General features: G+C 44.5%; 1 protein-coding gene across 10 annotated transcripts in view; it reads right to left on the reverse strand.

Annotated features, from left to right (window-relative positions):
* The window catches only part of NRG2 (neuregulin 2), a 266,404-nt gene that overhangs the window by 195,744 nt on the left and 57,226 nt on the right, over window positions 1-13,434 (reverse strand). For 8 of the 10 annotated variants that reach the window (XM_045394951.3, XM_045394948.3, XM_045394950.3 and 5 more), the window contains exon 1: window positions 945-1,868. In XM_045394951.3, the coding sequence (XP_045250886.1) occupies window positions 945-1,638 (694 nt within the window). In that variant the 5' untranslated portion in view covers window positions 1,639-1,868. Of the gene's footprint in view, window positions 1-944; window positions 1,869-13,434 lie in introns of those variants that run through there. The other 2 variants (XM_065546860.2, XM_073994401.1) reach the window with 1 other exon arrangement.

Raw genomic sequence — 13,434 nt, forward strand, 5'->3', positions numbered from 1 at the left:
ATTTCTTTGACTTTTGACATGGGAGACTTCCATTCCCAGCTGCAGAGATCTACAGATTTCAGTGTTTTGTTTCTAATCACCTGCATTCCTGTGCAGCATCCAACATCATGAAGATGAAAGATGCAGTCAAATACATCTGGCGAGTAAGACGTTAGAGCTGAACTTAAAGCATTCAACAGAAGTAAGTTACTCTCTTTCATCATCATCGCAATCAACAGACCTTGTAATATCCCCCAGAAACAGCTATTACAAAAAAAAAAAGAGGTGACTGCTTGCTAGTCTTAAGAAAAAGATGGGCTACCTGCTTAGCAAAAACAGACAATCACGATGGAGAAAAAAACTGGAGCCACATGGAGGACGGAAAACAGTAGCAGAAAAAGTCCAACTCTGCCTGCGCCAGCGGTGTGGATGAGCAGAGCAACCAGCCCAGGAGAGGAAGGAGGGGGCGGGGGCGATCATTCCCTAGGAGAACTTGTAAGCGGAGGCCTTCACAGCCTGGGAGTCTGCCCAGCTGCTCCTGCAGACCCTGCCAGCCTGGGCACGGCAGGCCCGCGGGAGCAGAGCGGGCAAGGCCTCCGAGGGTCACTCCTGACACTGAGCCTCAGGCCAGCACCGCCAGGACCTCTCCGTTTTTCCTTCCGCTACTGGGCTATGATGGCAGCTTTCCAGCCCCACATGCCATACATCAGCCGCAGATCCCCGCTGGCACAGGCCAGCGCCTCCCTCCGCCCCCCGCCCCTGGCACACTTTGAGCCTGATCCTCCTTCTCTTCAACCCCAACCCCCTCACCCACCCGTGCCAGGCGCCCTGCCCAGGGGCGGCCCCACCCCCCAGCGCCCGGACTTTGCCAGGCCCGGGCACCTGCAGCACCTCCCTGCCCCACCCCCATTCTCCACCACCTCGCCCCTCCCCCCTTTCTCCAGCAAAGGGAGGGGGCGACTCACCGCAGTCAGTGCACAGGATCTTGCCCACCTCTTTCTTGAGATTTTTGCCGTTGGTGTCGAGGGGGGCAAAGGCCGTCTTAAAGACTAAGGGCTGTTCCGTGGGCTCCAGGAAAAAGATGTAGCGCTGGTTCCTTTCGAGCGGCGCACAGGAGCCCACGCTGATCACCTGCTCGCGCTGCAGCCCCCCGCTCCGGAGCGGCCACTTGTCCAGCACCTTTACCAGCGCTACCCGACCCGAGGCGGGCGGCTCTCGGGTGCTGTTGGAGCTGGAGCCGCCGGCTGGGGCCAGCCCCTGTACCTTGCCCTCCACCACCACGGGTGCCTTGTACGCCTGGTCCTGCACCGACTTGAGGCTGGGCGAGTAGCAGGCGAGCGACACACCGAAGAGCAGCATGGAGAAGCCGGGGGCCGGGTCGCGCCTCATGCCGCCGGCGGCTGCGGCTCGCGAACGGGCGGCGGCTCTCCGGGCTGCGGAGCTGCGGGGCTGCGGCTGTTGCTGCGGCCGCGGCTCTGGGGGCGCAGCGGGACGAGAGATGCTGCTGTTGTTGCTGCTGCTCCTGCTGCTGCCGCCGCTCTCGCTGCTGCTGCTGCTGCTCCTCTCGCTGCTGCTGCTGCTGCTGCTGTCGCTGTAGCTGCTGCACCGACCCTTCTCCAGTGGCGGCGGCGGCAGCGCTGAGCAGCAAACCTGCCGCATCTGGCCAGGCCATTTGGGGGGCTCCGCCGCTCAGCCGCCGCCGCCTTGGGAGGGGAAACAGAGCCCGCTGGAAAACCGGAAACAGCGTAACGTTAGCGCCTCTTAGCCCTCCACCGGCAGCCCGGGGAGGTGGCCCAGCTAGGGCAGGGGGCAGGCGGCAAGCGGGCCGCGATGCGCAGCGCGGCGCAGCGCAGCGCTCCCACCCTGTGCGCCAGGACCTGGAGGAGGATGCGGAGGATGGGACGCCCGCCCACTTGCTCTCTCGCGCCCCCTCTGCCCCCGGACTGAGTGGGGAGCGCGGCTTCTGCAGGGGAAGCTTGGGACTGCACTGCTTTAGTGCCCGCCTTCAGCCCGCAGGGGCGAGGGAGGAATCGTGCCACCCTTTGCTCTCGGAATTTATCGGTATGACAGTAGGGGTGGTGCGTGAGGAGAAGGCGGAGAAGAGATAACGGGCTCCTGACACCATCCTATGAACGTGGGAATGGGACGCAGGGCGGGCCCCCTGCCTTTGGCCGGCAGCTGTAGGAGCCAGAGAGGTTGCCATGGCCAGGGTGGCCGGCCAGCCTCTCGCCTCTTGGGCTGTCCTCTTTCCTAGGAGGACCCTGGAGCCCAGCCCCTAAATGATACCACGTGCTCGGTCCTGCCACCGCCTGGTGAGAGCTGGATATTCGACTTGAGGTGGGGGAGGATCCCAGCCCCGTCATTATGGAAAGAGTTGAGCTACAAGGTGTCTTGTCTCAGCATTGAGGACACCGAAGTGGTGGCTGAGAAAGGGTCCAGTCCCCAACACTCTGGCCTTTCTTCAGCAGCCACGTGAGGATCTGGCTGAGCACTGTACAACCTAATCTTTTAAAAATCTGCTAAGAGAGGTGGGGGGGCTTCTTGGGAGCCAATAGAGAGCCAGAGCCTGTCAGGGCCAGAGGTTGCTCCATAAAAAAGGTTTGTTTTGTTTTGTTTTGTTTTTCCAAGGCTGATGCTTGCAAGAGGCAGAAGAGTTTGCTGCACTGGAGCCAGCATCTGATTTAAAACACACACACACACACACACACACACACACCCAGCTCCATAATCCATTTGCCTATCAGTGAGGGTCCAGGGAGTTTTCAACACTCAGCTTTTAACCTTGAAAGATGTGGAGCTCAGGAATGCCAGTGAGATCTTGGGGAATTTTATACCGAACTTGGCTTCACAGGAAACTGGTCCAAGGATGACTGACTTAGGCTAGGACTGCTATTCTGGAAAGGAAGTGGAGAGAGCTACACCTTTCCTCCCAGCTAAGAGACATCTTAAACTCAATACATCCAAAACCAACATCATTATTTCTTCCACTTCACTCCAAATCACCTATAATTATTAATGCCACTGTTTTATTCTTTTAGACTATATCAATCCATTACAACGAGTCCCTTCATCTCATCTTTTATTCTTCCTCATCCAATTAATCACCAAGGCCTTTGGGTCTCCCTTTTAAAATAATCTCCAATTTATCTACTTCCACTCCAACTCTGCTGCAAACACCTGAAGTCCAAGTCCTCATCATCTCTCACTTGGACAACTTCAAAGCCTATTAACTGGTCTCCACTCCTTTCACCTCATCACCTATCTCCAGTCCTACCAATGCCAGAGTGATCCTTCTAAAAATAAAATGTAAGCACAATTTGGCCATGCTACCGCTCTCAGAAGTCAAGTCCAAACTCCTCAGCAAGGCTCGTCATGGGCTCTCTTTGTCTAGCCAACTTCATATCCTAAGAGCCAACCCCCCACCCTAGCAATCCTCAGCACTTCATGCTGTTTCTTGGTGTGCTTCTGCACACAATGTCTCTTGTGTCCAGAAAGCCTCACCTCCACCTTGTCCACATGGATAACTATTCTTTTCCCAAGGCCCAGCTCAGCATTATACTGCATCTCCCTTCCTACATATCCACCTCTACTCCCACCAACATACACATAGATGATGGAATTAATCCCTTCCTCCTCTGTATTGCCATGAGCCTTACTCATGGCATAGTATTACTGTTGGGATATGGCCCATACTGTATTTCAAGCAGCCATTTAATGGGTCTGCATCTCCCATCAGGCCACGCATGTTAATGTAAGGGACTATGTATATATCCTATTCGCCTTTGGATTCCTATTACCTCCAACATAATGCCTGGCATAAAATAAGGATTAGCAAATCTCCAGTGAAAGAAGGAGAGAAGGAAGAAAATAACTGAAAATTGGCACTTTTAAAGGCATCAAGCCAACCTTGTTGGCTCCTTCAGTGTCCCCCATTTCATTTTCATAGATCACAGACCTCATAAATCACAAAACATCACTATAAGGAAGATAGCGACATCCGCTCTTTCATTTTTCAATGAAAGAAAAAGTCCCAGAGGGGATAGGGGACTTACTCAAGATCTCACACAGCCAGGACTGAACTCAGTCTTCTGTTCCTGAGACGAGGGTCGTAGTGAAGAATTTGTGCTCTGGAAACCAGAAGAGCTGGGTTTTAAAGCAACTCTGTGACTTACCAACTTTGGGATGAGTCTATTTTACTCTCTAGGCCTTAGTTTCCTTATCAGTATGAAGGAGAAAATAATAGGGTCTACTTCATAAAGCCATTTTTTGCTTATTATGTGCTTTCAATAAATATTCAATCAAATGGCTCCTCTGTGCCAGTCACTGAGGCACTATATGTTACTGGGTACACTGTGGTAAACCAAACTGTTCAACAGTACATGTCTGTGCTCTCAAAGCTCATACTCTGACTGGGAAGACAACAGTAAACAAGTACACAAATGGGTAACTAATTACTTGTATTGCTGAGTATCCTGAAGGAAATAAACAGGATGAAATGATAGAGAATAATGGAAAGGGGAGAGGATAGGTCTACTTGGATAACAGAAGGCTTGTCTGAGGAGATAACATTTAAGCTGAGACTAGAAGGATGAGGAGGATGTGGATTATGTGAGATAATATGTAAAGTGCTTAGAACAATGTCTGGTGCACAGTAAGGGCCAAACTTAAAGTTGAGAATTATTAATATTTTACTTACACTGGTGGTTCCCAATCTAAAAGCTGCGAATTTCTAAGTGGTATTAGCCTACTGTGGTAGGCTAAGTGGGGTAGATCACTTGAGGTCAGGAGTTCAAGACTAGCCTGGCCAACATGGTGAAACCCCATCTTTACTACCAAAAAAAAAAAAAAAAAAAGCTGGGCGTGGTGGCGCTCACCTGTAATCCCAGCTGCTTGGGAGGCTGAGGCAGGGAAATGCTAGAACCCAGGAGGCAGAGGTTGCAGTAAGGCTCATAACACTGCACTCCAGCCTGGGCAACAGAGCCCTATCTCAAAAAAAAAAAAAAAAAAAAAAAAAAAAAAGCAATACAATTTTTCAATAGCATATGTCATGAAGAATAAATATATTATTTTCCTCTCTCTCTCTCTTATTTATTTATTTATTTATTTATTGAGACAGAGTTTTAGTCTTGTTGCCCATGCTGGAGTGCAATGGTGCAATCTTGGCTCACTGCAACCTCTGCTTCCCAGGTTCAAGCAATTCTGCCTCAGCCTCCCAAGTAGCTGGGACTACAGGGTCCCGCCACCACTCCCAGCTAATTTTGTATTTTTAGAAGAAACGGGGTTCTACCATATTGGCCAGGCTGGTCTCGAACTCCCGACCTCAAGTGATCCACCCTCCTTGTCCTCCCAAAGTGCTGGAATTACAGGCGTGGGCCACCTTGCCTGGCCAGTATCGCTTTCATTGTCGTCTAAGAGGTCTTTAATTTCCTCAAACTACTTCCACATATACACTATTCGAAATTCATAACACTGAAGAGCACGTGGGATAAGCATTATTTTACAAAAACATGAGGAAAATCGACACACGGAGAATTTAAGTGACTTTCCCAAGATCACAAAGCTATGGATATCTTTTTTTGCCAAGATTTATAACAAACTCAATCTCACACTTTTGAATAGGACCACATAAAGAAATGGAAGCCAGACCTGTTCACTATACCATGGCTTAGCACAAGGTTGTGAAAAAAACTGGTTCATGGTAGCAGTGGGCTGTGTCACTATATAATAATCACTAAGAACAAAAACAGAAGTAGACAGAATGGTATAGACATTCTGAATTCAAGATAGAACACCCACATGAAAAGCTTGGCTTCTTTTCTCGGATCCCTCCCACACAGGATGGGCTTCTTCCAGCTTTAGCCAGGATAGCAGGCCAGAAAGGGCCACTGAACCAGGTTCACGGCTTACTGCAGCTAGGAGAACTGGCTAATCAAGGAGATCTGTATGGCCTTTATCTGGTCACTGAGTCTCACAAATCAAGCCGAACACTTTGCAGGGCAGTCTCGCTTTCTAAATAAAGAAATTTTGTAAACTTATTTTTTCTCCTTTTGAAATCTGTTTTCTAAATTTGGCTTCCAGAGTCACTTTCAGGTTCTGTGTGGTTAATTTCTTTTCCTCCAAGGATTTTCAAACAAGGGACTAAACAGAAAACAGATATTGAAAGTCAGAATGTTAGCACTGGGGAAGACTTTAGTATCAATGTAGCCTGATGTCCTTCTTTTACAGAGGAAGGCACAGAGATCATGGAGATTATTTGATTTGCTCAAGGTCACACAGCCTTGTTGGCAGCAGGAATAGCCCTCATTCCCTGACCCCTGGCCCAGTGCTCTTTTGTCTACTTTTCAAAATCCTGACTCCGCCTCTACTGGAACGTGAGCTTGGACAAGTCACTTCACCTTTTTGGTTTGTGTGTTTTTTGAGATGGAGTCTCGCTCTGTCACCCAGGCTGGAGTGCAGTGGCGTGATCTTGGCTCACTGCAACCTCTGCCTCCCGGGTACAAGCGATTCTCCTGCCTCAGCCTCCTGAGTAGCTGGAATTACAGGCACGCGCCATCACACCCAGATAATTTTTGTATTTTTAGTAGAGACAGGGTTTCACCATTTTGGTTGGGCTGGTTTTGAACTCCTGACCTCGTGATCCTCCCGCCTCAGCCTCCCAACGTGCTGGGATTACAGGCTGAGCCACCACGCCCGGCCACTTCACCTTTTTAAGTCTTTTCATTTCTGAGCCTTAACTACTTTGCATTTCACAACTGGAAAATTTATAGTGGTTTAATAACTTTCCAAATGACAGACACAGTTGGGACTCTAATCCAAGCTTGTCCATTGCCAAAGCACGTCCTCATGCATAGCACCATCAGAACTCCCTGGGTAAGAGGTGGTCTCTTGGTGTCACTTTCATTATCATCTAAGAGGTCTCTAATTTCTCTGATTTCCTTTTTTGGGAGGGGCCCCCAGTAAAATATCTACTTCTTAGGAGTTGTGTAAGGATTAAGTGAGTTAATTCATGTGAAATGTTTCACACAGTAGCTGGACACAGAGAAACTTGCTAAGTGTGAAGTCTCTGGAGTCAAACTGCCTGCGTCTGAATTCCAGCTCTGCCAGTTTGCTTGACTGACATTTTGGCCTAGCTACTTACGTTCTCTGTCTCAGTTTCCTCAACTGTAAAGTGAGTAAAATGATATATATTCCTACATCATTAAAATTGTTATGAGTCTTAAATAAAATAATATGTATAACCCACTTAGAATAGTGTTCAGCACATGTTAACCATTATTAGTTTGACTGTAATAACCACTTTTCTTATTTTAAGTAGCCATACTTTGCCCAAAATTCATCAGTTTTAAAAGCATTCACTTTCATATGTTTTGAACACATGCTGAAATTCTTAAGATTGGAGCCTGATTTTCTGCTTTATTTAAAAAAAAAAAAAAGCCTCTCATTGGTAGTTCCAGTTCCCAATCAAGAGAGGCCAGGATTCAATAATTTATAGCCTATGGCTATGTTTGGAGTCAAGGGGCTTCCACTCCCCAATTTGCTGAAAAGGGCAGCAGCCCCTCTGTCTGAATTGTTCCATCTGGGATAATAATAATTATTCCTTTGTAAAGTGCTTTGAGACCTTTGGATGAAGAGTGCTATGTGAACACAAATTATTATCTCTTTTCCAGATATGACTTTTAGATTAAAATCCAGAAGCTCCCTAAAATAGACCATAGCAGAAGTACGGTCTGGACACAGATACATCTGTCCATTATTATCACAACCAGATAATACATTCATGATCAACATCATCATTCATTTTCTTTTACATGTCATAGCAGATCTAACTTGGATTGGGAAAAAATGAGATGTCCTCAAGATGGATGTTTTTGCTGTTTAACTTTCAAAGATTTCCCCCACTCTGTTTTCCTGATTTGTGTTTTTGGAATCCTCTCCTGAGGTCAACAGGAACTCTGAGGTTGATTCAACTCTGGGGGCGTGAAGCAGGACAAGAAAAAGGAATTATTCTCTTAGTCCCAAATCCTCATGCTAGTGTACCTTCAAGTGTCCAATTCATCTGTTTCTACTTTATAGTTTTTAGTTCATGTGCATTCTTTTTCATGTGGTTTCTAGGCACTTCAATATCATCCGAAGTCAGTAATTTTAAGACTTTACTTTCCGTGAGTTTTTGTTACAATTCCTAAATTTATTTATTCATTCTTCCAGAAACATTTATTGAAAAATCTGCTATGCATAGCACTGCCCCAGATGCTAAAGAAATAATAGCCATGGTTCCTGCTAGAGCTAAAATCTAGGCAAAATTGGAGTCAGGTGAGCTGTTATCTGTTGAGCGGGCACCCGTTCTTGATTCTTATACACACACACACACACACACACACACACACACACACACCCCACTTCTCCTTTAATGTCATCCTTCCCCTTTGTATTTCAGAGGCTCAGTGTCCCACTGCTCTCTCGGCTCTCACAATTCTAAGGGCAGAGACAGTGTGTTTTGCAAATGCTAGGCCCTCAATATTTGCTGATATGACAAACTCAGTCACAATAAAGGATTAACATCTGTTAAAGTGTAATGCATAACTTCTTATGTTATGCCTTCATTTCTAAGGCATCCTATATTATTCATTTCAAAATGAACTTATTCATTCCAATAGTATTTTTATTTCATTATTTCTTTTAGAACATCCATTTGATTAATACTTATTTTAGAACTTATCATTCAAAAGTGTCTTTAGCGCCTACTCTGTTTCAAGCTTTCTATCAGATGCTAAGAACGTAGAGGCAAATAAGACACATAAGGCCTCTGCCCTTGAACAGTTTACACTCGTAAAGGGAGACAGACACTAAAAGGAAGAAATAAACAAAAATAAATTCAGTGAGAGAAAGAAAAGAGGGGGAAATAAAGAGAGAGGTGTGTGAGTATGATTGGATTGAAAATGACCAGGACAGGATAGGTACAGTGACGCCTGTAATCCCAGCACTCTGGGAGGCTGATGTGGGCAGATCACCTAAGGTCAAGAGTTTGAGAAAAGCCTGGCCAACATGGTGACACCCCATCTCTACCAAAAAAAAAAATCTGGGTATGGTGGTCGGCGTCTGCCGTCCCAGCTACTTGGGAGGCTGAGGCAGCAGAATTGCTTGAATCCAGGAGGCGGAGGTTGCAGTGAGCCAAGATAGCGCCTCTGCACTCCAGCCTGGGCGACAAAGAGAGATTCCAAGAAAAAAAAAAATGACCAGGACAGGACAGTGCTTATAGGCATGGTTTCTCTAAGAAGACGGAATTTGAGCTGAGACGTGAAGAATGAAGAGGAGTCAGCCACACAAAACACTGGGAGCAGAGCATTTGAAGCAGAGGGAAGAATCCCACACAAAAGGCCTGAGGAAATAATGAGCTTGACATGATCAAAGTAGGGAAGGAAGGCCAGTGGGGTTAGAGATTGTTATAACAAGGAAGAAGAGTGGTATGGGATGAGGTCAGGGAGACAAGTAGTGACGAGACTCTTGCTGGGCCTTGCAAACTAAAGTAAGTTTGTTTGTTTGTTTGTATCCAAAGTAAGTATGGATTATTTTCTAAGTACAATGGGAAGTCACTGGAGAGTTGAAGTAGACACCATGCGATTTAAAATTAAAAGAGATCACTCTGAGGTATGGGGCAGAGACTGTCATGGTAGAAGAGTGGAATCAACAAGACCAGTTAGGAAGCTGGCAGTGTCCTGTCCTGGTCTTTTTTTGCTTTTTTTGTTTGTTTGTTTGTTTGTTTTGCAGTAGTCTAGGAGAGATGACAGTGGTTTCAACTTGTGTAGTAGCCATGGAGATAAAGAAAAATTGATGGAATTTAAGATATAATTTGAAGATGGAACCAACAAGACTTGCTAGAGTGGATGAAGTAGGCAAGGAAAATAGAGTAATCACAGATGACTAAAGTTTTGGCTTGGACAGAGGATAGCACCATTGGTTGAGATGAGAAATTCAGTAGTTGAAAGAAATAGAAAATTCCATTTTTGACGTATTAATACCAAGATGCCTGTTAGACATGCAAATGGAAATTCAAGCACAAGTGGGTAGGTAAGTCTTGGCTTAAAATATGAGGTTAGAATTAAAGGTCTACATTTGGGAGTCAACATATAGTTGGTATTTAAAGCTATAGAACTAGATAAGATGAAATGAGAAGGGTAATAGGGAAGAGGTTCTAGAACAGCACTGTCCAGTAGAAATGTGTGAGCCACACATATGAGCTACATGTGTAATTTTACATTTTCTAGTAGCCATATTAAAAAGTAAAAAGAAATAGAATAATTTTAATAACAATATATCTAAAATGTTATTATTTCAACATGTACCCATGTAAAAAATTATTCATGAGATATTTTACATTCATTTTTTAAATACTAAGTCTTTGAAATCCAGAGTGAATGTTATGTTTTACGGCATATCTCATTTCTCACTAGTCACATGTCAAGTGCTCAGCAAACCAACGTTTAGAGGTTGAATAGAGGAGGAGGAGTCAGGAAAGAAAACTGTAAGAATGGTGCCACAGAAGCCAAGAGAAGTATTTTAAAAAGGGACTGGTCAGCTGTGTCCAATGTTTATAAGAGGCTGAGTAAGATTAGAAGTGGCAATAGAATTCAGCAACATGGAGGTCACTAATGACCTTGACTAAAGCTGCTTCAGTGGAGTGATGGCTTCCTGGAAGGAAGCCAGAATGGAGTCAATGAAAGGTAAGGAAGTGGTGCCAGCCAGTATAAACAACTGTTTCAAAAAGTTTTGCTGTGCAGAGGAACAGAGAAATGAGCACTAGTTGGAGGGGGATATGGAGTCAAGGAAGGGTTTTTATTAAAATAGGAGATGTCAGAGCATGCTCAAATGGCAATGGGAATGTTCCAAGAAGAAGGAAGAAACTGTTGTGGGAGAAAGTGGATAGTAAGTGAGGAATGGAAATCCTTGAGAGAACAAGAGAGATGAGTGTAAGAGCACAAAGAGAGGAGCTGGTCTTTGACAAGAAAAATTATTCTTTTATCAAAACAGGAAGGCAGACAGACTATGGACACAGTATAGAAGAATGGATACAGATTAGTTTATAGAGCTGAGGAATGGAATCTTCATTTTAACACAGGGCTGAAGCCATAAGCAAAAGCAAGCAAAAACCAAAAAGAAAAAAATCAGAGAGAGAGAGAGAGAGAGAGAGAGAGAGAGAGAGAGAGAGAGAAAAGACGAATGCAAGCTGGAAAGGAAAAAGGTGGTATGCATGTGGAAGGGGAAGAAGGGACACTGTATTCTTTTCTTTTCTTTAAAAACAATCCATTTGATCAATATAAGAGAGGATTAAACTTTTCCAGGATCTGAACTGTTGGTGTCCACCCTCCAAGATACCCCTTTCTCTGCATCAGGATACCTAGGAAACCAATTTAGTAATCACAAGGTTGCTTGATGATCAGTCTCTGGGCAAAGGGAATAAATAATCTTGAGTTCATTTCATTCAAGGGTTTAAAAAAAAAAAAAAAAAAGCCTGATGAGCTATTTCTGATACATGTAACAGGGTACACATGCTTGCTACATTCAGAGTATCTCTCCCCTGAGCAATGTTGGAAACAAAGCAACACAATCTCATAATCCAGTTTATGGAACAATCTACCTGAGGCCTCTTCCAGCCGTTAAGAAAATTGAAAAACCACTAGAGGCAAAATATATCAGGCTGGGTCCCAAGCAGGAAATACTATTCTATTCAAAACAGTTTGCTGAAAATAACTTATTAAAGGGACTATCTACAAAGATGTGGGCCAAGCTAAGGGAAACAAGACTCAGTAGAGATACCCAGGGGCCTGCATGAGCGGTAAAACATTCCCTTCCCTCGACATACAGGGGTGAGGTAAAGAAGAAGATCCCAGTAAGTACTGGAGTCACATCGAAGGGGCCATCAGGCAGCTCCTGCAAGAATGTGGCAGTAAAGTAGGGAGAAAGAAGGGGGAAGAAACAATCCAGTCTCTCCTTCCTGCTTTTCCTCCTACCCCCATGCCAAGTTTCTGCTGAATGAACCACAGTCAGAAGCCAAAGGATGAGGGAACCCACAGAAGTCAATGTACAGGGTTCCAGGCAGGACAAGGGAGGGCAAAGAGTGAATCTGATGGGTGGGAGTTGGGGGGCAAACAGTATAACTAGTGTGGGAAGATAAGCTATTCTTACATGAAACAAAGAAGCACCTAAATAGGAATGCCAACCTTGGACTATTTATGGAGCACTAAATTTATGATAGAGAGGAGGGAAGGGAGAGGGAAAGCGAAGTAAAACTCTCATTCACACAAAGATAACAGTAACTCTTAGCTTTCATTCATCTCTTTACCAGACCAGAGATTTGGAGAAGGGGGAGATATTATTTTGCATTTCATTTTATTCAAGAGAAGACTTTTATTTTCCCCTTATTATTAGAAGGCAAAAAATCCTAGATATAAAAATATTGGTTTGAGTCTTTGAGAAAAAAGAATCCTGTACAGATTTTCATATCCTATTATCCTTATGCTACTATTCCCACCTCTCCTCCATGTGCACTGCTGGAAAGAGGCCTAAACCTCCAGGAGATACTGGTTCACTGAAGCTTAAATTTAGACAAAAGACCTGATGCAGACATTTGAGGTCACTAAGCTTCTGTCACCATATGGACATAATCAAACAGAAGGCAATACAGCATTGTGGTTAAGAAGGTAGGCTCTGAATCCAGACTACCTGGGTTTAAATGCATGTTCTACTACTTACTTGCTGTGTGACCTCCAGTAAATTACTCCTGTCATCCTCCATATCATCTGTAAAATGGGGATAATAAAGTACTTTAATAATAAATAAAGTACGTATTCTACAGTGTTAGCTTACGCGGATTACATGAGATACTTCATGTAAAGTACTTAGGGTACTGTCTGGCATATAGTAAATGCTTAAGAAGAGTCTTATTATCAATAAAGCTAACTTTCTGATTCTGAAGTATTATGCAATCAATTCTATTTCTCTTTAATAACCTGGTCTTTGTCTCCTCTCCATATGTTTAGATTATTCTCTAGAATCAATCTCTCTCCCATTCTCTCTCTCTCTCTCTCTCTCTCTCTCACACACACACACACACACACACACACACACACACACACACACAGTAGATAGTGGAGTCCTCATTTCTCATTTATATCAAAGGTGTTTGGATATTCTTTAATTCATTCATTTACTCATATCTTTATTGAGCACCTACTATGTTCCAGATACTGTACTAGGTGCTGGGCATAATATAAAAGTGAGAAAAAACAGACAAAGCCCTTACTCCTAAGAAGCCTGTGATCCAGTGAGGGATACAACATTAATCAAATTACTCCAAATAAATACTATATGGTATTTACTATCATATAATATACACTAAGCACTATCATATAGTATTTATTTGTAGTAATTACATTAATGAAAAACCTGAGTTGCAATATC

The sequence above is a fragment of the Macaca fascicularis genome, chromosome 6, assembly GCF_037993035.2.
Source record: "Macaca fascicularis isolate 582-1 chromosome 6, T2T-MFA8v1.1".
Taxonomy (NCBI): Eukaryota; Metazoa; Chordata; class Mammalia; order Primates; family Cercopithecidae; genus Macaca; species Macaca fascicularis.